Source organism: Gobius niger, assembly GCF_951799975.1.
Source record: "Gobius niger genome assembly, chromosome: 8".
Classification (NCBI taxonomy): Eukaryota; Metazoa; Chordata; class Actinopteri; order Gobiiformes; family Gobiidae; genus Gobius; species Gobius niger.
In genome coordinates, this window is record NC_136859.1 from 16008130 (window position 1) to 16036108 (window position 27979).

Below are 27979 nucleotides of genomic sequence, written 5' to 3' on the forward strand. Positions count from 1 at the left end.
TTTAAACCTTCAAATTATGTATCTTCTTCAAGCAAGCAAATTAAAGACCACTGTAAAAAAGAAGGAAAAAAAACATGATTAAATGCTTGCTCAGTCAGATGTGTCACACTTGGGATCATTCAAGGTTATATATATTATATGTCAAAAGAGCAACTAAACAAATGCAAAAGGAAAAAGCCAGAGACACAAGCATGTTGATAGAGGACCTCATGGATTTAAACCTATACTTGATCATCGACAGTCAAAACAAAAATGGTAAAAAAAAACGAAAGACGATGGATGGGCTACGTGGTACGCCTTTAAGTTTACACAAACACATGGGGTGCTTTTGGCGATCCTCTTTTATTACATAGGTGGCTGAGGCGAGTTGGCCACATCAGCTCTCAAGGGTTCGGTCTTATGCAGCCGGAACACAGAACTAAAGACAGGGGCTCAAATTATTATAGCACCCAGAAGAGTCTTAAGTGTCCTTGGATGACAAGCCGTGATTGGATTGCAAGCTTGGTAGCGTTTGATGGCCATGCCTGTCAGCCTCACCTGCTTTTTAATCAGTAATTACCACAGGGGATTCTCTGGCATTTCTTAATTAAATTGGACCAAATGCAATTAAAAGCCACACTCCGGTTCCTGTTTGGTTCCTGCTTTTAAGAGGAAACTTGCTCGAGTTGTCCAATCATGTCCAGCTATGTGTCTTTGGTGAGTTCAGGGGTCACTTTAAGACTTAGTTGACGTAGGTTACATGTTTAAAACTTGAAGGGTTAATATAAAACTCACTGGGAGTTGTGGTTTGTGCATGTTTGAGTAAAAATCTTGCAAATTCCTTCTCAAAAACTCCCCCACCTGCTGATGTCACACAGTGTCTTTGCCACAAATTATTTCTTGATTATATTTGGGCGTCATTGATTCAAGCTTTATCTAAACTCTTTCACTGGAGTCTAGGCCTTTTGTGTGATCAAAAACTAGGGATGAAGTTTTGAAAATACCAAAGCTAAGACGCACAAAAAGTATCTCAGCCCGGATGGAGCACAATGTAGGGTCTTTACAAGCAAAACTTGGGCGTGATGTACTTTTTTTTTTGGAAGCCTTACCAGCTTGAAAAGTCTCTGGCACGCCATGAGCCCACGACCGTAGGCACGTCCGAGGAAGCTTTCCCATCTGCAGTCGTCATGTCATCTTTGGCGTCCTTGTTGTAGTTACCGCAGGCGCCACAGGTTTTGTAAGCGAAGCCGCTGTTCACGATTACAGTGACCTCTTGAGAGGTGGAGTATGTGACCTGAAGAGCCGCCCCCCTCTTGATAACAACGCCCTGGTCTGAGATTTGCACTGTTATGTCGCAGCCCACTTTGGCGGGAAGAGACAGCTTTCTGCCATTCACCTGGACGCGAGAGAAAGTTAAGACAAGAAGTCAAAAATAACATTTCGGCATCACAGTGGGTAAATCTCATGGTGTAGAATTATTCCAGTTTTATATTGCAATAGAAATAAAAGAAAAACTTGAAAAGTTCTTCTATGGAGTGACCTCTGTGTTAAATGCCTTCAACCATAAATGCTGTGGTCACTGCAGAGCACGAATGTAATGTGGAGTATTAAATAAATAAATAAATAGATAATTAGGGTCAGAGCAGGTCGCAGGGTAATTGCCGCCACAGAGCTCATGGTGACTGTTGAATGGGTATTTAAAAGCTAAAGCTAGAATAATTAAAGGCCCAGAGTGTTTTACAAATGCTACCTCATCTCTAAATAAAAATCGGACATGCCTTTAACTTTTATATTTTAATAGAGTGTATTATTAACAGTGGTATCTTTACACTCGCTGCTCTGAAATTGGACCAAGGATCATTTAGCAGTGGTTCTCAACTGGGTCTGATAAATGTTTGATAATTGTCAGCCTTGTGATTGAGGCAATTTAAAAGAAAAATGACTGTATTACTGTATATGCTATAGCAAGGTAAACACTGTTTTCTATTATAAGTTTGAATTCACATTTTTTTTACTGTAGGTTGCGGCTTGTCATAAAAGACTGAATTCTAGTTGGGAACTGCTGGTCTATTTGGCCTTTGTTCTCTCAGTTTGTGCTTTATTTGTTCTATTCTGATGCATGTGTTGTATTGTGATGTGGTTTATCACTGTATATCATTCTCTCACCCAGGCCGCCCGCTCACTGTTCACTGCGATGACAGCGTTTCTGACAAAGACATAAACTGTGTCCACAGAACGGACTCCTTTCTTGCAGCTGCGGACGTCCACAACCACCCTGAACCAGAGCTTCTGACTCAGGTCACACAGAGAGGCCACCTCAAAGGCCCCCAGAGCACCCATGGGTCCGGACATGCCATCGAAGGAGGTGAGATGTGCCGCTTTGGTGATGATGCACTGGACTTCTTGGCCGTGGCAGCCTCTGACGCCATCACGGACTCCACAGACCTCACTGCTTCCACATGAAAGTTTTTCACATGTCACTGTCCCAGAAGACCCGCACACACATTTGGACTTACAGTGTGTGTCCACAACTGTTTCACCAACCTATAAATAGGAGCATGTGTGAGAAGATGTGTCCTTACTGTGTATGATCAAGTATTTATTTAGTAGACCTAAACTTTTGCAAATAATCAAAACAACACAGCCTTGAATGAGAGCAAGGGAATGGATTTGTATTTGTTGCATAGGGCTGTAATACTCAAGTCACTATTTTACATTTCTATTTTAAATCCCTTTTTTTTTTTTTTTCGAAGCGTTCACTGTATAATTCAAATAGATCTTAAACTTTCTGAACCCATTGCAAGCTTAAACATTACCGTCAGATATCTGCCATTGAGTTCACATCCACACTTGTCCGTAGAAACACATTTCAGGCCATCAGAAATGAAGCCCTGGTCACACTGACATCCCTCAAAGCAGGCCTTCGAACAGGAGACCGGGTTCATCAGACTGGCACAGGACGCTTCACAGGTGTCAGCACACAGCTCATAGTGACTGTGCTCTGGGCAAGAGACAGCTGCAAAAAGAAAGATCAATAGTAGACATGAGAAAGTGGTTGCTGATACATGCTAAAAAAGTATGAAGGGTTGTCTTATGTTTTGTATGTGTGCTTTTCTTACGGCAGAAGGAGTTGGTCCTCCACGACTGGATCTGGACTCCTGCATTCTGACAGGCCAGAGCGTACGCCACGACACTGTTACATAGAGTCTCCTTGTTGCCGTCCATTGCACAGACATCAAAGACACAGTCAGACACGTAACCTGCTGGATCAATTTTGCTGTGGCAGGCTTTAAAAGGCCCATTAGGTGCACTCATGATACCGCAGGACTCTGGCTTTCCATACAAGGCTGCTTTGGCCTTGTCACAGGCTGGACACTGTGCCCCACACCCTCCGCACTGAAATCCTGGAAGATCTACGACCCAAGCCTTTCCAAACTCATCCACGCTGTTGGTTTGTTTTCCTCCAGGAAGCCTGAAGTCATCTTTGGAGTTTTTGTTATAGTTGCCACAAAGGCCACACATCTTTTCCATGTATGTAGATGGCACAATGACTTCCACATAATAGACAGTGTCATAGAGGACTGTTAACCCAAAGTCGGTTCTAACAATGATGTTACGGCCTTCTTGAGTGACTTTTATACGATCGTCGTGTAGGGACAGAGGCAGGTTAATAAGTTCATCATTCACCTAAAAAGGATTACAAATGTTATATATTGTGGGGGAAAAAAGATTTTTAGAGAAAAAGTTTAACTTACCATGACTTTCCAGGGGACTCTCTGTTGAATATAGATGACAAAACCATACACTGAAAGTCCAATAGACTTTGTAACCGCCACTTTTCCATTTCCATACTTCTCATTACCCTGAGTTACAGTGAATGGCGTCAGCTGGCCTTTGTCATCATCACAGACCTTGGACAGGACGTAAATGCAGGTACCCTGAAAATCGAACCTGCGCCCGTCTAAAGAAGTGTAATGTGGGTCACCAGATGCCACACACTTGCTATGCCCCTCAGGGTGGCAGCCTTTCACGCCATTTACCACCTTACACGTCTCCCCAGGACGGCACTTGGCTTTTTGACACGACACTGCTCCGTTCTCTCCACAGGTGCACTTCTCCACACACCCATTCTCTGGATAGAAGACGTCCCCTGTTTTGAAATAGTGTCCATCATAGGAGCAGCCACAGTCTTTAACAGGCACACACGCGTCCCCACTCAGCAGGAAGCCCTCATCACATTCACAAGTTTCTGTACAAGGTCTGTTGCAGTTCACAGAGGTTAAGCTGGCACAGGTGGCTGGGCAGCTCGTGGCACAGAGGGTGTAATGGCTATTATCCGGGCACACCATTGCTTTGGGACAAGAAAAGAAAAGAAAGTTTGAGAAAACGTATAGAAAACTTTACTTTTAGTGGTGTAACATTAAGGCAAAAGTTGAAATACACTTACGACAGAAAGTCTTTGTTCTCCAGGAGAGGATTGCCACTCCTGAGTCCTGGCAAGCTGTTACATACTCACTAACAGCGTCACATACTGCGCTCTGGTGACCATTATACTGACATGCATCAAACACACAATCCTTCATGTACGGGGCAGGATCGACTCGACTGTGGCAGGCTTTGAAGGGCCCAGACTTGTCTGCAATAATACCACAGTACTTCGGTGCTCGATACACTTCTCTCTGGGAGTCTGTACAAGCATGGCACGATGGCCCCTGGCAGACTGATGAACAGCCTGGAACAGGAGCCACCTGCCAGCTCTCGCCCAGCTTGACTCCATCAGCAGCAGTCTGGCCATTGCGCATGGTCAGATCATCCTGGGCCTTTCCATTGTAGTTTCCACACAAACCGCACACAGCACTCTGGTAGTTGCTGGGCAGAGTCACACTGACCGCACTGCGCCAGTCAAAGGTCAGCGTGATGCCAGCAGCTGTCTCCACCACGGCTTTGCGACCGCTGCGTAACACCCGCAGATCATCACTGTACTCCAGGGGCAGAGACTCCAGCTGCCCATTGAGCTGGTGAGAACACAAGAAAGTGAGGGGTATTTTTCAGATATTACAGATTTCAATATTATGCAGCCTTTGCTAATCCATTGTATCCAATCCATTCTGCGATCTCTTAAGTTGAATGAAACTTTTGTTCACTGATTTCAAATAGTATTAGTCCTGGTGTTGTCTTCACCTTAGTGTCTTTATTTCTCATCTTTAAAATTGTTGTATTGTGTCAAATTATAGACACTCACCAGGATTTTGTTGAGGTATTCTCTGCTGATTGTGATGGTGATGCCGTAGATGGTGAGGGTGACCGTCTTGGTGAAAGACACGGCCTTGTTCCTGCCCCTATGGTCATTCTGCACCGTCACCTTAAAGGGCTCCAGTCCAGCCTTCTCAGAGCACAGTGCCACCAGCTGATACACGCATGTGCCCTGGAAGTCAAATCTCTTTCCATCCAAAGTTACGTAGTGGGGGTCACCCGAGGCAGAACAGGTAGCAAGACTAGTTGGCCTGCAGGCGCGGACCCCATCCACTACGGTGCATTTCTCACTGGCGGAACAGGCAGCCTCTTTGCATATCACCATACCCAGAGTCGTATCGCACTGACAGAGGCGCCCACAATCCTGGCCCTCCCAGAAGAACTGGCCTGGCTTGTAGTAATGACCCTGATACGAGCAGCCACAACTTTTAACTGGCACACAGACCCCGGCACTGAGGACATAACCCTTATCACAAACGCACGTCTCTACACAGGCAGCGGTGCATATCTGCTTCTGTTCAGGGAAGGGGCAGGAGGGCTGGCACGCGCTGGCGCAATCTTCAAAGTGACTGTGACGCTGACAGTTCATTGCTGCAAAAAAAAAAAGAAACAACTTGGTCAGGCTGCTTGATTCTCTTTTCTGAACCGTCTCATTGATATTTACCATTTTACGACATAAAAATAATGCCTATGTAAAGAAACGCCTAGACCCAAAGCTCAGTTAGCTCTAGAGATGTTTGAGAAGAGCTCAAATCTATAGTTGACAGTCAATAACAAAGAAACACACGAGGTGGAGGCAAACTGAGAGCTGAAATAACCAGGATGAGACAAGTCAAGCACCTGATGACATTTGAGCAGAGACCGACTGAAGAAAAAGGATCACTCTGACATAAATGAATGAAACAAGGCATATGTTGATCTTTGTTTTGTTGATAGGAGCACCATGAGTGCAAAACAAATAAATATTTTAGCAGAAACTGGGCCCTGTACAGTCAATGCATGAGTTTAAGTCAACAATACTCACGGCAACCAAATTTGTTCCTCCAGCTTTTGATGATGATTCCTTCATCGCGGCATTGCTGAACGTAGGAGGCCAGTGCCTGACAGAGCATCTTTTTGTCTCCTTTGTTCAAGCACATGTCAAACACACAGCTGTTCATGAAGGCGTCTGGGTTCACTTTTTTATGGCACTGCTGAAACACACTGGTTTTGGCAGTGAGCGCACCACACAAGGCTTCAGCCTCATACAGCTTACGTTGTTCGTCACTGCAAGTGGGGCAGTTTTCGCACGAATCCCGGCATGGACTGTCCTTGTCTTGTTTGGCGGTTTGCCAGCTTTTGCCCCATTCTGTGATAGATGAGACGGCTTCACCGGCCGGATTTCGGAGCTCATCGCGATTATTGCCATTGAAGTTGCCACATAGACCACAGACGAGATTGTAGTAAGAGCTGGGCAACTTGATCACAAGCTCCCAGTTCCAGTCATAGGTGACAATAAGGCCGAAGTCTGTCTCTATTTTAGCTTTACGCCCCTGTTGAACTACAGACACTACTTTGTCCCCATCCTCCAAGACCACAGGCAGATTTAAGAGCTCTCCATCCACCTGGGAAAAGACAGATGATTAAATGAATTTTTTAATTTAGTTGAATATTTCAATGCTGGTGAGCTTTTAATAGGGGTGTGAAATCTTACTGTGACTTTGCCAACTTGGTTCTTACGAAGAAAGATGCTATATCCATAAACAGACACCTCCACATCCCTGACATAAGACACTGCCTTGTTTCCCCTGTTGTCATTTCTTTCTGTGATTGAGAAGGGCACCAGACCGTCCAGGTCGCCACAGGTTTGAGAGATGACATATCGGCATGTGCCTTGGAAGTCAAAGTTATACTTGTCAAAGGTGCCGAAGTGTGGATCTCCCCAGGCCCAGCAGACACCGGTAAACTCAGGGACGCACACAGCTTCACCCTTTTCAACACGACACTTTTCTTTAACACGGCAGTTTGCATCTTTGCAGGGATCTACAATGAAGACAGGTACATGTAGTTAACCCCTTTTCTGCTTTTCTATTTGTGTAAGTGTGTCCTTGCCTGTGTTGTAGCATCCCTGAATGCCTTTCTTCACTGTGCATTTGGTGCCTTGAGGACAGGAGTGTTTTTCACAAACCAGACCTTTAGCTGGATTACACATACACTTTGAAGAACAATCTTTGTTGTATACCACTTCTCCAGGCTATAGACAAAGAGCAACATTAATTATTTTTTTCATTAACAGAAAAGATGTACAAGTGTACAAGCTTGCCTTGTATGTTTTTCCTTCATCATAGCAGCCACACTTTGTTTCTTTGACACATGTTTGTCCATTGAACAGGAAGCCTTCGTCACATTCACAGCCCTCTGTGCAGCTATTAGAACTCTGCATTATGTCTGTGAGGCCTGGACAGGCATCGGAGCTTATGTCTGCACACACTTCGTAATGGCTGTTAGCCGGGCACTTCATTGCTAAAGGAAAAAATTTTTTTATATTATTATTTTATATTATGAAACATGGTGTGGTCAATAACAATTTAAATCAGAAGGAACTTACGGCAAAAGGATTTTGACCTCCAGCTTTTCACATCCACCCCAGCCATGTGACAGCGTAGGGCATAGGCCGCTACACTGTCACAGAGCACTTTTCCGTCTCCATTAGAAGCACAGACATCAAAGACACAGTCATCAAAGTATGGCTTTGGGTCCAGTTTACTGTGGCAGGCTGCAAAAGGACCTTTGGGTGCTGTTATTATACCACAATAGGTGGGCTTGGAGAACGCAGCCTTATGGGCACCGTCACATTCGGGACAGTTTTTCCCTTCACAGGCATCTGAGCACTGCACGTTAGGGATGGAGACTTTCCATGATTTCCCAAATTCATTGACATTGTTAGTGAGCTTCTTGTTAGACAACTGAAAGTCATCTTTAGGATTATCATTGAAGTTGCCACACAGGCCACAGACCTTATCGCGGTAATTGCCCGGCACTGTCACTACAACATGGTATATGAGGTTATAGCTCACTCTCAGCCCAAAATCTGTCTCAATCACATAATGACTCCCTTCTTTGTAGACGCGCACAGCACCATCATTAATGTTTAATGGCAGATCATTTAATATTCCATCGACCTAAAAAAAGCAGTGCAAAAAATATATGACATGATGATGCAACTGAAAAGAATAATGTAAACATTTCACTTAAAATTACATTGGCTCAGCTGAATAAAATGAGACATAAACTGCATCACTAATTGACATATTCAGACAAAGCCATATAAAAGGTGCATTATGGAACTTTTATATATATGGAAAAAAACAAATTTTTCATTTGTGCCTATTTGACCTTTACACTGCTGACGGACCCTCTCACCAGAAAACCTACAAAACAATTGATCTTGGAGCGTTGTGGAGGATGGAAAGAAAAGGCGCTGTGCAACCACCCGTGTATTTATTTTTTTTCGCAAAAAAAGTTGCATAATGCACCTTTAGAGTTCTTTATTGTTAATACGTAAACAGCATAAACCTACCAGCACTCCAAATATGTTATTTTTCAGGGTGAAGGTCATGTCATAGACGTTCACAGCAACAAGTTTGGTCACCGACACCCTCCTGTTCCTCTTCCACGCCACGTTCTCAACTTGAACTGAGAAGGGTTTGAGGTGTTTGCCCTCCAGACCACAGCTTTTGGACAGGGTGTAGGTGCAGGTTCCCTGGAAGTCAAATTTTCTCCCATCGTACGAGGTGTAGTGCGGATCACCAGAGGCATGACACACACCCTTCCCAATAGGATGACACTTCTGGACGCCATTCTCTATGGCACATTTCTCGTTTGGACCACAAGAGAATTTCTCACAGTCAACCTAAGGAAAAATACAGTTTATCATGATTATTATTATCATGAGTATTATTATCATCAGACCATCTATTGTGAATTCAATATATGAGTTATACCTCTCCATCTTGGCCACATTTGCATTCTTCCTCACATTTTCCATTGGGGTAAAACACTTCACCGATGCGGTAGTAGCGGTCTTCATGGACACAGCCGCACTGCGAGAAGGGCACACAAGAGGCTCCACTTTGGATGTGCCCCTCATCACAGATACAGCCCTCTTCACATGACGCCTGGCAGGTCTTGGGAGGGGTCAGGCTCTTGCAGGTAGCAGAACACGCAACTCCACAGACCTCGTAGTGGCTGTGGACCGGACACGTGACAGCTGGAGATAGATGAACGATACACATTAGAACAAGGTAGGATCTCACAACACAGAAGCAGGGGCGTGTCTAGGGGGTGTAACACAAGCCCCACTCTGAGGGGCGGAGGAGGTAAATTGGAGGTCTATAACAATTAATTGAATTTCATCTATACCATATCTCTATAGCAAATCAAAAGGGAAGGGCTATAGATGAGCATTGACTAACTAACTATTATCTATTAACTAACTGGAAAGCTTTGTTGTCAATTGTACACACACAGAAAATCAAAAGTAAAAATGTGATAATGATAATAAAACGTACCGCAGAACTGATCAGTACGCCAATTGTACACTTTGGCTCCCAATTCTTGACATTCAGAAGTGTAAGATGTGATGGCTTTACACAGCACATCTTTCCTTCCTTTGTATAGGCAGACATCAAACACACAGTCCTCGAAATGGTCAGCGGGGTCTACTTTGCCGTGGCAGTCACGGAAAGGACCTTTGGGATCTCTGATGATGCCACAGAAATCGTTCTTCTCGTATTTGACCTTCTCAGTGATGTCACAGTCCGGGCACTTGCCTTTGCAGCCCTCCACACATCCTGGTATCTTGGACACTCTCCAACTCGCTCCGAAGTCTTCAGGACTGACCTGACTGTTGCCGTTTTTAGGGATGAGGTCATCCGATGGTTTGCCGTTGTAATTGCCACATAGGCCACACACAGATCCCTTGTAGTCACTGGGAAGGGTTACATAGACTGCATGTTCCCAGTTGAAAGTAACTTTAAGTCCAAAGTTTGTGTAGACAACGGCGTACCACCCACTTTTGTAAACATTTACATCTCCGTCCTGAAGGCTGACGGGGAGGTTTACAAACTCATTGTTGACCTGATGGGACAGGATGAAACAATTTATCAGTTTCAGAGATGGGTGGAGTAGCTGAAACATGTACTCAAGAGCAACTTTTCCTTTAAATAAATGTGTGGTGAAAGTTAAATGTAGATTTTTTTTTTCAATAAATATATCATCATCACATAGAAGTTAAAAAGCTTTGGATGAATTACTTCAAAAAGTTTCTTAAGTAAATGTATCTGATTACACACTTACCATGATGCGTCCTTTATGTGTCCTTGAAATCACGATGCTGAGATCGTAGACCTTGACTTCCACTAACTTGGTGTAAGAAACAACCTTTTTGCCTCTGTTGTCATTCTGCACAATCACTTCAAATGGCACCAGATCTGGATCTTTAGAGCACAGCGCGGCTAACTGGTACACACAAGTGCCTTGGAAGTTAAACTTTCGCCCATCAAAGGTCTTGTAATGGGGGTCACCTGTGGCCTGACATGTTTTGACAGAGTCGGCTGCGCACTTCCTGATGCCATCTACAACCTTGCACTGTTCCCCCTCCTTACAGCCTTTGTCTTTGCACACCACCTTCCTGGTTTTCGGATCGCATTTGCACCATTTTTTACAGCCCTGGTCCGCGAAGAACGACTCCCCGGCGGGAACATATCGGCCATTGTAGGTGCACCCACATTTATCAGCTCGGATACACTTGTTTCCGCTCAACACAAAGCCCTTGTTGCAGGCGCAGGACTCCACACAGGGCTGTTTGCACTTGGAGGGCGCGTCGGGCTCAGTGCAGGTGGCGGGGCAAGCACTGCTGCAGAGCTCATAGTGGCTTCTGCGTTTGCATTTAGCGGCTAAAATAATACAAATAATACATTAATAAATCAATAGGATGATTCATATCAAATGTTTATTTAATTTTTCCCTAATACTTACGGCATCTTGCTTTTTTTCTCCACGCCTGGACCTCAATTCCTGCACTTTGACATGCCTCAGTATAATCCTCCAGGGCTTTGCAGAGGAACTGTCGTAGCCCCCCTCCTATGCAGATATCATATTGACAGTTTTCAAAGTAGGGCTGTGGGTCAACGACGCTATGGCATTTGCTGAATGGCCCCTTTGTGGTCATGATTATCCCGCAGAACGACTCTCCCTCCCATTTCTTCATGAGGTGGGGCGGGCAGGTCCCACACCCAGCAGCACAGTCATCCGCGCACTTAGGATTTTGCACCAGCCCGGGCACCTTCCAGCTGCTGCCAAACGCAACAACGCCTCCCGCCGGATTGCCCGAAGGTGTGGTGAAGTCATCACTGGGGTTCCCGTTGAAGTTGCCACAAAGGCCGCAAGTTTTTCCGCTAAAAGCGTCAGACACAGACACCACTAGAGAGTTATCCCAGTCGTACCGAACACTCAAACCAAAATCAGTCTTGATGACCGCCGACCGACCACACTGAGAAATGAGCAGTTTGCCACTGTTCAAGGTGACAGGCAATGCCCAACGGCTGTTCTCGATCTAGAAGAGAGAGAGAGACCGAGAAAAAAACATAACAAATGTACAGCGATATATATATTTGTTATGTAAAAGTGTAAAAAAATGCCAATGTCTTACCCTGACATAACCATTTTCAGAGCGGGCTATAATTATGGTCACTTCATACACCTTAACAATTACCAGGCCAACGTAGGACACCTTCGTATTGCCTCTGTTTTCATTTTCAGCCAGGACCTCGAAGGCTGGAAGATTGTCACTGGCTTTACAGTTTTTAACTATGACATATGTGCAAGTGCCCATGAAGTCAAAGCGTCGTCCATCGAATGTGCGATAATGCGGATCGCCCATTGCCCAACAGGTGCCGGGCTGTTTGGGCTTGGTCACACATGAGGGATAGCCATCACTCATCTTACAAATTTCATTGTTACTGCAGGTAACGTCGGCACAAGACGGGGACCCGCCTGAGGAACCTAGGGGTAAAATGTCTTATGTATGAAAAGCACATTTCAGAAATATTTGTATTGAATAAATTACCTGGTTTACTGCATTGTCCTAGTGAACCGTAGCCATTCATGTGGGCCACCCCAAAGCTGTACAGACCAAATGAGGAGCCAGAGCTGGAGACAGTGTGGCTTGAACCATCTCGCATGCGGCTATACGCGATCTTGACCCATGAATAATCTGTCCCTTCGACCCTGCTCCACTGCACATTTCGGGGCACAACACCATCAAGTTTAACTTCTAGCATTTCATTCGTTTTCGCCACAATCAAAGCCTGATTATCAAACTTGTCCAGACCCTGGAGTGCATAGGCCGAACAGAAGTCGTTTGTGGGCAAAACGTTTATCAAAAACGGGTCGTAGAATTTGCCTCTTATTTTAACACCGTTGAAGAAGAAGAGCACTTGGATGCCATGGTCAGCCTTAATAAAAAGTGTTGTGGGGTTTGTGTAGGTGATTTCCTTTGTCTGCCACTTGTTTAAATTAAAATTTTGTTTTCCTTTGTCAGTTTGGACAGTTATGCGAGTATTCTGGGAAGCCTGGATATATACGCTGTCAAAGTTGGTCTGGAAGCTCAGCGGAGGAAAGATGAAGTCGGTGCCCCATTTGCTGACTGGCAATAGCTGCTCAAAGACGTGGTTACATTTGGAGAAGCGCCAAGTACACGAGTGACCTGAGAAGACAGCGACTGGCTTTGTGGAGGTAATCTGGGAGCCCGAGAGGTTATCTGTGCTCTGAAGCTGCACACTCTCGTAGGGCTTCAGATCTATTGTTAATCGGCTGCCACTCCTGTAAATGCGTCGGTCATAGTGAAGTGTGCCTTTCAGGGTGATTTCCACTGTGTTTGCCTCCTTCCCATTTGTCACAGCAAACTCTTTGTAGGTGCGAAATGGGGATCCACCGGGAGTAAAGATGAAATAATTAGTTCCCCATTCTGAAGTAGGCAAGATCACCGAGGTTTCAGCCGTAAAGCGCTTGTTGTTAGAAGAGGTGACGGTAACAGGCGCTGAAGCTTCAATGCTGACTGTCTTGGAACACTTTCCGGTGTTAGACAGCTCAACGTTTTTGGGCAGGGTGATGGTGACCCCCTGTCCAGCCTTTAGTTTCTTCACTTGCCTAAACTTTAAAGAGGGCACCTCCACAGTGACTTGTGCGTCAGCCTGAACAGCATTGATCATCAGTTGGAAGCTTGGTCTTCCATAGTTTGTTTTATAATTCTGCAAAAATGAAAGGGCAAACTCCTTCCCTGCCCACAAAGCACTGCATGGGCCTGAAAGAAACAAAGTACAACAATATAAACTGTTATTTATATGGATAAGTCGCACATGGTATCAACAATAATGAGTAATTTATATAAGAAACATACAGGCTCACATGAATATGGGGTTCCTATGCCACTACACCCAGTAAAGAGAAGCTACTATGCCAGGGTGCAATGGGTGGATTACTTTTCTATGGTAACCACTTAAAGAGATGTGGACTGTTCACAGGACTGCTTCATTGCACCACTCTATTAGTCACATGCATGGACAATATAATTGTATAATGGAAATATTATCAATATGTGCCTTTGCTGTGAAAAGAGCGTTTTCAGGACGCTGCCAGAGCCGCAGGGATTTAGATTACGCTTCTGCTTGACCCACTCGGTTTAATAGCTCACACTCAATAGCGGCAGAAAGTAAATGCTATTCCCAACAAAAGCTATTTTCAATTTAGATGGCTATCCTTTGTGCTGCTCTCTTGAATTCTTCACCTGTTTAACATTCGGTTCCTTTCACAGAGGCACCTGCTCTGGCCCCAACAATAGGCTCAGCTGATGGAAGCGACAACTTGGATAAATTAGTTCACGTTGAACCATGACTTGGCCACACACTGGGCCAGAAATAAAGAGCCTCGATTTAAGAGTCAATCCTGTTTGTACCTACACTGAAGGCAACATTTGGTGGGGTTTCACCATGGTGATTGAGGGTTTATGAGAAGAAAACTGGCTTACAAGTATATGACATAAAACAAAATTGTAGAATATGACTAATGAATGAATTTGTCAAACAAAGAAGAAAAACAGAAGAAAATCTAAGAAAAATAAAACTTACAGTTGAGGAGAACCAGCGCAGCACAAAGCAGCAACAGGGACCCCATGGCTGAAAGACAAATTCAGAATGAACAATCAGAGTTTTACAGTATGTCTTGTAACATGTATGGAACATTAAACACTTCTTACCTGCTGAGATGCACAGGTTTGACAAATTTCATTTCAATCAATTTATATATTGACGCAAAAGCATGTGACCAATGGCAATATGAGTAGTCTGATGGGCAGGACAAACCCATTCTTCTATAACAAATAAGGGCTAAACTTTAGAATAAACCACAGGTCCTGCTGTATGTTTGTCAAGGTATAAGGACTTAAACAAACTTTATCACACACCCATTTGGCGCTATCTACCGACACGCACATTTATAGGAATCAGGAACTCAATGGAAACAGGGACAGTATCTTCAAGTGTTGTTGCTTTGGTGTAGCCAAAACAATGGTACTTGGTAAAAACAAGTACTTTGAAATCTTCTAAACTTATCTTTTTTTCTTAGTCTTTAAATAAATGTACACCAAGTTAATTTGTTAAAAAGAAGAAAAAGGTTGCCACCAATACTGAAATGCATGAGATGAGTCACAAAACAAAAATACCTTTACATATTTTTATTCACAGAAAAAGCTTTTAAGCTATAGTTGTTGTATCGAACAATGACAACATCAGCTATTTCATTTAGTTTAGTGTATTTACATGACTAGAACCCGAGCACAACAGCAGGACGGATATGCTGAATGTGAGCACTGAGCACCTGCAGTCAACAGGACGGTGTTACCCCTTACATTCAATGTTGTTATGCACTTTGGTGTAACCAAATACTGTAATCTAGTTGATATTGGGTGAGGCAAAAATGTGATAACAGAAAAATATTCTTAGAAGTTACCCAATAGCTTTCATGTGATGTCTTACCGCTAAGCATGGGATTAACAGCAAAAAATAAACTAATGGAGATTTTAAAAGGTATGATACTGGCGTTATTGTTCACATTAAAACTATTGGACACTACAGTGAGTTAGATGCATTTACCAGCAGTGACTCAGCTGCTTTATACTATTTATAGCAAATGTCAGTCTATGGAAAATGTATGCTAACAACTACAAAAATGACCGATCTCCATGGTAACAGTGGAATATACTGTCTGCTCTCCAAAACATTATCCATCTATGGACAACGGACATGTATCTTTTTTTTATCATGCAATGTACTGTCAGTGTACTGAATGCAGCCTGGAAAAGTTTCTCTATCTGTCAGGATTAACAAATGTCAGCAGAGGGTGCAAAATTATTACTAACAAGGACAAAGCTAACACGGCTCACCCTTGCATGTTTGTTTAAGCGTTCAATGATAAAAAATTAAATATTTAACGTGTGTATTTGTGCAGAAACTTTTAGGAGGGGCACTGGCAAGTCCTTCTTATACAGAAATGTGGATTTAGGTAAGGTGTGTGCTCAGTGTTGCAGCACACATCAACTGTGATCGTTCTCCATGTTCAGCCCTCTCACCAGCTCTGCGTCTCTTTACGACCATTTCTCTTTGGGTTATTTTAATGCATGGCAGAAGTTCAGCCGATAGCAGCCATTCACCTGTTGAGGAAAAACAACGTCATTAAACATTTTATTATGAACATTTTTTGGAGCTGGAACTAATTTGAATATGTGTTACTTCACTTGTACATGCCTAACCCAGGCAGTAACTGCTGGTGGCATCACAGGGTCCAAGGAAGAAAAAAGTTTCCTCTTATTCCTCTTAAAGACTTATTGTGATAATTCTGTTTCAAGTTCAGGTGCAGTTTGTCACGAATAATTAAAGGATCACGCCACATCTTTGTTGCAGTTGTCAGTGAACCCACAATAGCTCAGCCTAAAGCATTTACAACATTCAATTCAGTTTTATTAAGCATTATGTATTTAAGGAATAATGTTGAAACAACATTAGCTGTTTAAGCTTTGGGTGTTTAACCTTGAAGAGCACACCCACGTTAAAAGTACATCACTTTAATCACTATGGCAGCCATCTGAAACGGGTTCAATTGAAACTGTCAAAGCACTCACTCAGACCATGGGCCTAAAAAGAAAAACAAACAATGATCACAAAATACATTGCTTTGAACAGTTTATCTAACGCCATTACAGTAAAAAGGGGAAATGGTTAAATTGTAGCATTCTTAATATCACAGCATTCTATAAACTCTTGAATAATTAATAAGATTAATTGGTAACGTTCTATAATAAGGGAACATTAATTCATGCATGAATTCATCATGACTTCATTATTAATTATTTATTTATTCATGTAAGTTCATGATGAAATACTCATGAATTCAGGCAATGAACTCATTAATGATAATAATAATTAATTTCTCATGATCGTGATGAATTCTTGTGCAGAAGGAACAAGCAGTGGCGAGGACCAACATTTTTGTAAACTAACAATGATCTCATGATTAGTTATGAATGTGCCCCGTAAACTGAAGCGTTGGAGCTTTGATTACTAATAATCAAGGCTCCCACATGTGCACACTGTCGTTGTGTCCCTGGGCAAGACACGTGACCCACCTACCAGTGAGAATGTAGTGTAAGAGTGAACATGTGGTGGCAGCTTGGCATCTGTCAATCTACCCCCGGGCAACTGTGGCTACAACAGTAGTTTACTACCACTGAGTATGGAGTGAATGAATAATGCAATGAAAAGTGTCGTTGAAAAATATAAATCCAATGCATTATTATTATAAATTATTATTATTATGTGGATTGAACACGCAGCTGTAAGCCTATATTCATGTTTAAAAATATCTAAAAAAAAAAAGTTTTCTTTTAAATAAATGAATAAAAAAGTCTTGAATGTTGATTTAAGCTCTCTCTCCTGTGTGTAATTGCTCTCCTAAAACTGGTTCTGTTTAGATTAAGTAAGTTATCAAAGCGGCAATGCTTCATTTTAAGGAGCACATTCATAATGAAGTCATGACAACAAAGAATTCCTCATGATCATGATAAATTAATCATTATCATTAATGAGTTCATTGCCTGAATTAACAGTGCGAATTCAGGAGTATTTCATCTTGAATCATCATGAATTCATAATGAATTAATTATTAATTATTAATAAATTATGATGAATTCCTGCTTTATGTACCCTTAGTATTAAGTGTTCCTGATTAATTTTGTGGATGAGGCAAGATTTTGTCTTTTCATTTAACTTGGTTTATGGTTAAAATCCCTGTAACTATTGGGCCTATTTACATGAAATAAAAGGCTAAAAGGTTGTCTCATTCAACCAAGTTTGTGAATCTAATTTCTAAAAAACAATGATCAGGTTTTTATATTTGTGGATTTTGGGTTTTAATGTATCTTTTACAAACTCTCCATCATTAGAGTCAATGTCAATCAACAATGGAAAAGAACTTTTACTCTAAAGACATTTTATTTCATTATTTGTTCTGGAATTTGTTGTCTTTCAGATGAAGAAGGGCGGGACCTAGATATCTCTATGTTTTCAATGTTAATCCTTGTTAGTGACATTTGATTAATCTTGCATCTTGAAATCTTTCCAACTGGCAAAAATACTCGCCAGTATGATTGAATAAAACCACCCATAATTACAGAGACGTAAACCAAGAAAAAACACCATAGATTTCTTCTATGCCATAGATGTTCTGTCCTGTCCTCCACTTTAATATTAAACTTGCCAGTATGTTATGGCATGGAAAATAGTGATATGAATCCACAGCTTTGTTTGAGCTATGATTAAATTCTTTGCTCTTTCTTAACAGATTGTCACAAGCATTGTACAAAACGTAGCCACATCCATCACATTCCTCTCCTCGTTTTATTGCATTGCTGTCCATGAATGAGGCAGCGTTAATAACAAGATGGCCATCTCGTAGCTCCATGTCATCAGATTTCTCTCTATAGAAGTTTCTGCTGCGGCCTGAGGTTGTTGCGATGTGTTTCCAAGGCGCAGGTATAACCCGAAGGTACTGCGTGAAGGACAGCTCAATTTTCACTCCTGACGCTGTGGTAACTGTCAGGCTGCTGCCGTTGTGAAGGCTTCAAATGGGATGTCTGCAAAGGGCACACTCTGCTACGCACCATTCCCCTACAGAAAGGAAAATCGGTCAGTTAATATTGCAGACTGTGGACATGTGTAAGGGAGATGATTAGTGGTGCAACGTGTGGAAGTAGTAGTCAGTTGTTTCAATAGAATAAAAGAGGACATTGCATATTTGCTTCCATTAATGTTTATTGATTTTCTTTGGATTATCTTTGTTCTTTAACCAAATCATGACAGAGGGTAACAATTTGCAACATGAGGTTCTACCAGATGGTCAAGTGCGAGTTCAAAAGTCATGTTATTCCTGTAGATGACAGCTTTTCTTCTTATTCAACAGAAACAGCTGCTTTTACAAAAACTAGTTGCATTTTACATTAAACATTTCTGACATTTCAACAAACAAACTTTAGATTTCAAGGTGTATTGATTTGACCTTGTCTGGACTGGCTGTATGAACATAATAAATGTCTATATAACAAAAGTCTGAAAGGGCTAATACTGGAACATACAGTTGAAACATTTTTAAATCAATAATGTATAGAGGAAACAATAGAGAAGGGGACTACAGGTTTAGAAGATCAAACACAGCCTGACTTTGGTGCAAAAAACAGGCACAAAGCATGTTGCTGTGAACCAAAGCGGTCTCACAGAGAAAGTCCTGCTTAAAACCTTGAGGAATCTCAATGGTGCCATTATCCACGCTGAAGCAGAGATGAACTGGGGCTGAACTTAAAATCTGTGAGCTGGTGAAGGACAGGGCTGGTCTATGGAGATACAGATATATCTGTCACTCAAAGCACACAGCATTATGCAGTGCATAAGTGAGGCTTGACCAGTGATGCATTAGTACCATCTAGTGGCTCACATCTAGTGGTTGTCAGTTATCTCACACAGTACCAAGAGCAAATACATGGAGCAGCACCTCCAAAAATCCTATTCTGATATATTTGTAATAAAGCATAACCACGTTGTAATGAACAGCGTTTTAGATTTAGCATTTAAAATGAGTTCATTGGCAGTTCTATATGGTGAGGAACAAAATGATGTGAACCTTATACAGCGGCGTCATAAATCATGTAAAAAACGGTGTAAATATGTCACTCACTGCAGAAATCAGGCTCCTCCAGGCATGAACTGTGGCAGCGAGGCAGCTGCACACTGGTGCACTCTAAGGGAGCAGCACGGCGCAGACTGAAGACCTCCATGAAAACACAGGTCACTGATGCAGCGCTGGTAAAAGCTGGACGGCTCCGCTTTGCCATGACAATGTCTCAATGCTCCATTAACTTGCAGGATTCACCCACAAGCCTCAGGGTGAGAGTTACGGGGGGAAATCTCAGTCGAACATTTCAGACAACTTTCTCCAAGACAGCCTTCCACACATGAACGATTTTTGTCCACAAGTCCAGATATTTCTAAAAGGTTCTGCAGCAAGATAATACTCTGCAAGATACAGTGACATCAGCCTCAGAGGAGTTTCCACGGGTGAAATGATCATATGTATTCCTTTGGCCCTCAAACCAGACTCAAAGCCAATATAACTGTCGTCCCATAAGTCATTGCTGAAGCCTGACAAGCTCCATTCTTCTTCACATCATTGACCTAAAGAGGGAGACATAACTGTAAGTTAGACTTATGTGAGTGTCAGGGCTGTTGGTAGCACAGTATTCTGATCCCTATAGGTACAAAGCAATATACAGTATATTCTCTACATGGTTTAAGGCAGTGTAATATTCATTTTTTGAGCGGCCCGGACTGGGATCTGGGTAAAACAGTACCCTTTACTCCCCCAGCCCAAAGTTAGATACTCCATATTTACCACTTTGACTCAGCCTATATATTCTTATATCTTCCATTTTGCAGCACAATATAAAGCCCCAATGATTTATACCAAGACTACGGCCAAACTCGAGATATACATCTGACAGGATCAGAACAAGATGAATTCAGCAGCACTTTAATGAAAAATACATGCTATACTGTTCAAATAAATAAATAATTTGTTTCCCCTTTTGTCTATAGTGACTTAATTTTGTATTAAAAGCTTCTACAATACGTTTCTCCAGTGTAGCATCTGGGCTGTATCTTGTCTTATAGTAAACAAACAAATAAAGAAATAAGCATTGCCGTCTTAATTAATCATGAGCAAAGACATTGGGTAGCAGGAGAAGAGTTCAGGAAAACAGAAGAAGAGAATTCACCAAAGATTGCCATAAAATGTACCAATATAAAAAAGGGGGCGCTGTGTCCTGAACTGAAATGTATGTGTCCGGTTGCAGAACGCCACTGTACTTTCTCTGCATGTGTGCATGAGAGGGGGTGTCACTAAAACAGCTTTTAGTACATCTTTCAGTGGACCAAAAGGTCTGGTTGCTGTGGTAACGGTGGCCTTTGTCGGTGCCGCCACACTGGGAGAGCAGTACACAGATGTCAGTGTCCAGGACAGACCCAGCATCACACTGACATCTCTCCACACAGGGGCCGGGGGCGCAGGGGCGCAGGGGCCGGGGCTGACCGGAGCGGTGCATGTGGTGGAGCAGACTACACCACTGTGCTTAAAATGAGTGGGCAGTGCCAATAAGAGAACGTTTATCTGCATGTCAGTAGATATAAAAACAATCTCTCTGGTTTTGTCTTAATACTGTACTCAAATACGAATTAGGGTTAGGTTTAGACAACGTTGAGTGTATTTGAGGAAAAGTATAATTTAATTCAACTTCATGTCTTTTCATGTCCCTACATACTTCTACAACAAATGTGAACAATTAAAGATATATAATTACTACTGTCTCTCAGGGCTCGGTGATATATACAGTATAACCCCCTTCCCTAGTGTGCCCCACATATCAATCTTGACTTATCTACTACACTACACTTATATTAATATACACTAATATACTAGAAATATGCCATAAATATCCTATCATTGCACTCACATTTAAATTCGAATAGTGACCACTCTCAATGTGGTTTTGGGGTTGAATGCAGTTTAGAAATCCGATTGCTTTTCTCTTATATAAAGATATACTGTGTGTGTCGGAGCATCTTAGGGACACCTTCACTTTTAACTCTACCAGGGTTGATAGAGTCTTACCAGCACAAGCTAAAGGTTTCTGTTTGAGTGTCCTGGAGATCAACCTTTATAAAATAATTGTTTCTATTATGTTCCGTTTGCAAGGTTTGAACTTGGTGCATCAGTGTCAACGGCAACAAAGATCTCACTTAACTGGGAAAAGTCAAGTTCTTGCCCAAATAACCTTCTTCATACACGGCCAAAGTTACAAGAAAAGCCTGAAGAAAAGAGTTACCAAAAAGGGAATGTCATGACTTTTGCTTAAAGGTTGACTATGTCCAGGTATTCAGACATTTTCTTCATCAATAGAGTCATAGCTTATGTGTTTGCTGAGGTCGCGGCTAAGGTTGAGATTTTAATATAAATGTCTCTCAAAAATGAATTGAACTGTTATACATGGGCCAGGGATGTTTAGTGTTTTTGTTACACAAATGTCTCTGAAACACTGCTGCAGAAATAAATGGACCAGATCACATTAAAGGAAACACTGACATATCAACGGCTGAAATAGTACAGAAAAGAATTAAATGCCTTTTTGTAGAGGTCTAAACAATAAGAGATAAGATAAGATAAGATAAGATGGTACTTTATTGATCTCACAGATGGAGAAATTGCATTCGATGAGAGAGCATCCGGCAGCAGCACCCATTCAGTGCGCACCACTCTTTTTTTTTTTTTTTTCTTTGGTGAAAGATCGTTGTGTCGCGGCCGCCATCTTCACTGTTTTGGTCACAGGAGGAGCACTGGTTGATGGGAAATCCGTAGACGATGACCACGACGGTGGAGCTCTTGCGCTTGGCCACGATGTTCTTGGCCACACAGGTGTAGTTGGCCGTGTCGGACAGACGCGCCTGCTTGATGATCAGGTTGTGGTCCACGGTGATGTAGAAGTTCCTGTCCTCGGCCGGGTCGATGATCTCGTTGTCCTTCAGCCACTCCACCCGCATGACCTTGGAGGATGGAGAAACTGTAGCTGCCCTCTGTCTCCTCTGATCATCTGAAACGGTGCACCGCCTCCTGGGCTTGTCCCCGTCTCAGAGCGTGGTGTCCTGCACTGGTCAGCTCCACCTCGTCCTTCCTCTTCCTCCTGCACAGCTCCCTCCACAGTCTATCACCATCTCCTCATTGGTCCCTTTTCTTGTTTCCTGTAGCTCCTCTTGTGACGCCTCCTCCGTGCTGCAGGTGTGGGGGCTCTTGGTGCCTCTTCACTGTTCAGTGTCTCAGAAGAAGATGTTTGTAGATCTCAAATGGGTTTAGCTGATAAGCTAGCAGTTTGTTTACCTTCAAAAAGCTGCTTTCTTCAGGACCATTTTGGACTCTCAAAGTAAACAAATCCACCAAACCTCCACAAAAACACGACAAAGATGTACAGTATCCAGAAAAGCAACGTGGTTCGCTGAAAAAGGCAAACAATTCACTGAAAAAGGCAAACAATTCAGCTGCACCAGGAGAGAGGGAGGTCACTTCCTGTTTTCACGTCGCCATAGCGACCATGCATCAATCAATAGCAAGTTGTATATGAAGGAAGGCCATTAAAGAGGACAATACAAATGCAAACAAATGATTAGCAACTGTGATTAGTTTACAGGTCTCAGGTAGCCGATGTCCAAGATATATTTATTCAATAGATTAAGTTTTGGCAGAGCCTTCTTGGGATATATTTGTATTCTTTCTTTTTCTTTTTTGATCCACAGTGCATGCCACTGTGGTTCAAAACGTTGAATAAACATATCTTGGGCATCGGCTACCTGAGTGTGCGATGCTGTTTTTTTGAATTGAGATATTCCTCAACATCTGCACCTCTGATATCTTTTGGTGTGCCTTGCTTCTCTTTTCTCTAACAGGTCTGACAGGTATATTGGCGACTGACTTGTGCCGTGTAAATGTATGAAACTTTGAGCATGTATGGAAGTGCTTCTGGCCAAAAAGGCAATTCAAACTTTTCTAGATAGACATTGATCAGGTTCTGCCAACTTTACAAGCCCATAAAAATCTGTCTGTTATCCCCCAGTATAATGATTATTATTATTATTATAATAAATACTCAAAGACGCTTTACATGGCATTATTTATTCACTCCATACTCCAGACCACCACCAACCACTCGCTCACACACCAGGCTTCCTTCAAGTACCGACCAAGCCAGACCCTGCTTAGCTTCCGAGGTTTGAAGGGATCGGGCATAGCAAAGGCATTATGACACTGACTGTCCTGTGTTACCATGGAGATAAGCTACATCAGCTTTGATAAACTGATTGCAACCATCTAAGCAATTATTCTTGCCGTTTCATTCCAATTTTAAACAAACGACAGAAAAAGTCATATGACCATATGATGCATGCTCAGTGGAAATAAACTCATGAGTAAGCCGCTCAACCCAGCAGAACCAGCTCTCCCTACCTTTCCTCAGGGTGCAGTGCTCTCCCTCGGGGCTCGGACAGGCTCACACAACATGACTGTGGCGAAGCAGTTACACAGTCAAGTGTACACCTCATGCCATGACTTCTCACCGTTCTCGCCACAATAATGAGTCAGTAAATAATAGTCAGGTATTAACTAAATCGCTCTCTAAAACAAGTAAACAATAAATCTATAAGCCTGCGATTACTCACGCACATGCACCGTTGAGACCTCGGCAAGTTCGGCCAAGTCATTAATGAGTCATTATTGACAGTGGAATAAATAAGGCATGTCTTATTAGGTTTGACTTGGCAGCATCTCCACAACTGCGCACATGATGTGTCAAAAATATGGTTCACCCAAGTTCAAAAGCCACAGTACAGACTAAATTGATTCTGGTAGTGCTATCAAAACAACCAGATTTAAATATTTTTGCAGTAGCTTTGGTGTGCTTCCAAAGAGCAGGACTCTTGTAGCACATGAAGTAATGAGAGTTTTGAATGGATACTCACTCAACTCAACACATATCTTCCTTCCATAGGCACTGGCATCCTGCAAGCAAATGGGTAAAGATATACCTATAGCAAGAAATCTGCATATTTCTGTCCGACATGCAAATGACAATACCATATTATTCAGAAATGAGTGACAGCCACTTGTCTTCTGTGTAGTTGAGGCACACAGAACAGAGCAAGCATCATGTTTGTCAGAACATTGGTTTCCTGATGGCGACAGCAACTTGAAAGATCTATGCATATCAGTCACTGTGCGGCAGTTTGATGTGTTTTTATGTGCAGTCATGTCTCTTTGCTCACAGAGGCTGCACAAGGGATTGCAAAATATATCAAAGAAAAAACAAAGTAACCAGAACTTTGTTGTGTAAAAGAAACATGAAGTTTTCATGTTATTGTTTTGAGCAGGGAGTAGCAAACAGGCGCTACAAAAATAAGCAAAAATAATAATACAAATAAATAAAATGCAAACAATTATTAAGACATACAATTTGTCTATATGCTTTATTTTCCCCATGATTTTGCTCACAAACAAGTGATAGGTCGTATTTCTCGGGAAGATCAAAGCAAGGCAAACTTTCACTCATAACATAAGATAAGATAGCCTAATTAAATGACTGGTATGAGAATGGTTTCATTGTTGCAGTGGCCACTAGTACACATTTCAAAGACAGTTACAGAGTCGTGGCAGCTCAGGACGGCTCTCTTTATCTAATCTGCTACAAAAATCCTTTCCCTCATAAAGACAGTTATCTTAAAGACTTCACCCTGAGGTGTTCATAGGCACATTAATGCACCCGTGCTGATTGTCTCTTTGGCCTGAGGGGTATCTGATTCTGTTCTGTGAGGTCATTGGGATTATCATCAAAGTTCTCACAGGTTTAGGAGCAAATCAGCAAAAAAATCTTTTTATTTAAAGCATCAGCACATTAGGACTACTTGGTAAAGTCCCTCAATGTGTGGATGTCGTCTGCAGCATCATTGCAAAATTGTTAGGGTCAGGGTAAAACTGCAATATTGTGTATTTTATCAGAGACAAAGAGAGAGTTCAGCATCCTAGATGAAGCTGTTCTTCAGTCGGCTGAACCTGGACCCTAGACTCCGCAGTATCCTCCCTGAAGTACACCTTAGAGACCTGTGCAATGGATCCGTAGGATCACTCAGGATTCTGAAAGCTTTGGAGTAAATGCCCTGGAGGGGAGAGGAGCATTATGATCTTCTCAGCAGCTCTCATTCCCACAGTAGGATGCAGTTTTAACATCGTACCACACTGACCACAGCTGGTCAGGATGTTTTCTATTGTCCCTCTGTAGAAGGTTCACATGATGAAGGCCAGGGCTCTGGCTCTTGCCAAACTGCTGTCCCCTCTTAGCTTTCTTAGGCAGTGTGAGCCATCGTTTTTGGACCAGGATTGATATAGTGATAGTATATAGTTATTTTTCTCCGCTTTGTTCATGTTGAAGTAAATTCTCTACTACGACTGCAGTACTAAGACACTGATGGATTGTGAAAACATTTCTTTAATTATTGTATTAAATGAGATGTATATATACTGTAGTGTATATACTTGATTGCAGAAACTAGTTAGTCCAGCCAGTACTTTGAGAAGGCAGTTTCTCCCATATTTGAAAACGACACAGTGGTACTTACCATTTTGTAATTTGTCCCTGATCTTGTTTTGTATTTTCAAACTGCACACAGTAATGTTGGACTACTCTGCAGTTTAAGCTTAAGCTTGTCCATGTCCCTGCTGTTATCTTACTGCACTTTCTTATCGCTCACATCAAAACAAACATTGCCTGGCCGATATCATCAACATAAGAAGCAGCAGCATTGAAATTGTCGGAAGGAAACAAGCCGTAAAAGCCTACTGCTTGTATAATGGATATACGTATGGTCTCACTTGTGTTATTGGTAATGTCCAGGTCAGAGTTTATGGTAATAATTACCAAACAACCGTGTTAATGATGTTCAAATGATATGGTGATAAAGCCACTGTGAGACAATGCTGTACAACAACCCCTCTCTCGCTCAGATGAAGCTAAACATCCTTCACTGGCCACTAAGATTCTATTTCAAATCTTCGAACTTGCAGTTATTTTAATTCATGCGTTCATACAAAGCATTTAATAAATAAGTGGGTTTAGAATTAATTTAATTACTTAAGTAAAAGTTCTGCAATCATAATTAAAGAGTTTGCTGTAGTTAAATTGAACCTGTATGGCAACACGACAGGGACAAACATTCTTCCTCGTCTGAAGAAGAAATGTCACTGTGGTGAGCAGATAAAACAAGTTGGTGAGCGAACACAATTGTAAGGATTTCTCCTGTTTTTTCCTGATTCACTAAGCATTTACACACGTGCAAAATCGATAGTACGTGCTAAAGTGGTGCAGTTGGGATTTGCATGGTAAATGGTCTCAACATATATAGCGCTTTTCTACCTTCAATAAGCCCAAAGCACTTTACAGTAAGGAACCAGTCACCCATTCACGCCCTCATTGATACACCAAATGTACGTGACACTGGAGGCAAGGTGGGTGAAGTGTCTTGCCCAAGGACACAATGACAGTGTGCACCTGCAGGAGCTGAGATTCGACCCCCCCTTAACTTCTGATCCCATGACCCGCTCTACCATCTGCGCCACCGTTGCTCCTCTCATAAACATTAAAGGCCAGTGCCTTTATATTAGAGCCACTAATGACATAACCAGTTTCTAATGATAAATCCAGTACAACAGGCTGTAAATAATCAAGTGCTTTTGTGTAGTACCACCAATTACCTTTCTGCAGTGTGCATCGTAATACTTTTGAATGGGCCAAAGAAGCTGCTAATTTAATATTTGTTTGGAGCCTTATTGAAAGTATTATGTTTATTTTTCAATTATAGCGGAGAAAAAGTAATGAATGCACAACAAAAAGAAGTCAAAAACGTGTACTCAAAACAATTGTATATGCTTCATTTCTAGCAGTCAAGCAGGGATAACTATTTGGCCAATATCATTTGGAAAGTCAAGGGTAGCCAAATAGTGGCTGGTGCCCCTGGTGAAGCTGCAGTTTGATGCAGTGTGGTCAGCACCGGTCCATGGCCATATTAAAGTGCTCCAGAAGGTTGAGAGTTTATGACGGGGGGAGATACAAGTGCTTTAACTGACTGACTAAGAGAGGGGCAACTTCTGCAGAGCTTGCTTTAAAGCCCAGGATTTTAGAAATTAGACTTTCGGGTAATTTAACATTGGGATTACTCAAACGTTCGAAGGGAAGGGAATCTGTTCCACTCTGGCAAATGCCCAAAGAGCCGCAGAAATAGTTATAGGCTTGATGACGGCAATTCACAGAGATGCTCTTATGGGGACAACTGACCACGAGGCTCAGGGTTGTCTCCTAATGTATAATGACAAATAAAGCATCTTTAAAGAAGAAGAGGTCAAATGTTTGAACTCCACTTGAGTACATGAATCATCAGATGTTTCTCTTATTTACCCTTAATTCTACAAAAACTACTCCTGAAATAGTGAATGATATTACCTTACATTAATAAAATGAAAT

The 27979-nt window shown here is 42.1% G+C and overlaps 1 protein-coding gene across 1 annotated transcript; it reads right to left on the reverse strand.

Moving 5' to 3' along the window:
* Position 1: 1 nt before the first annotated feature.
* Positions 2 to 12678, reverse strand: fcgbp (Fc gamma binding protein). The gene is made up of 20 exons (XM_079560662.1): positions 12341 to 12678; positions 11924 to 12276; positions 11251 to 11827; positions 10570 to 11168; positions 9783 to 10350; positions 9216 to 9481; positions 8792 to 9124; positions 7820 to 8393; positions 7535 to 7734; positions 7324 to 7465; positions 6926 to 7254; positions 6257 to 6836; positions 5222 to 5823; positions 4427 to 4994; positions 3735 to 4330; positions 3099 to 3666; positions 2796 to 2995; positions 2146 to 2523; positions 1089 to 1375; positions 2 to 50 (listed from the first exon to the last, which is right to left on the reverse strand). The coding sequence occupies exons 1-20, from the start codon at positions 12552 to 12554 to the stop codon at positions 41 to 43; spliced, it is 7944 nt and encodes a 2647-aa protein (XP_079416788.1). The 5' UTR covers positions 12555 to 12678; the 3' UTR covers positions 2 to 40.
* Positions 12679 to 27979: the final 15301 nt, after the last annotated feature.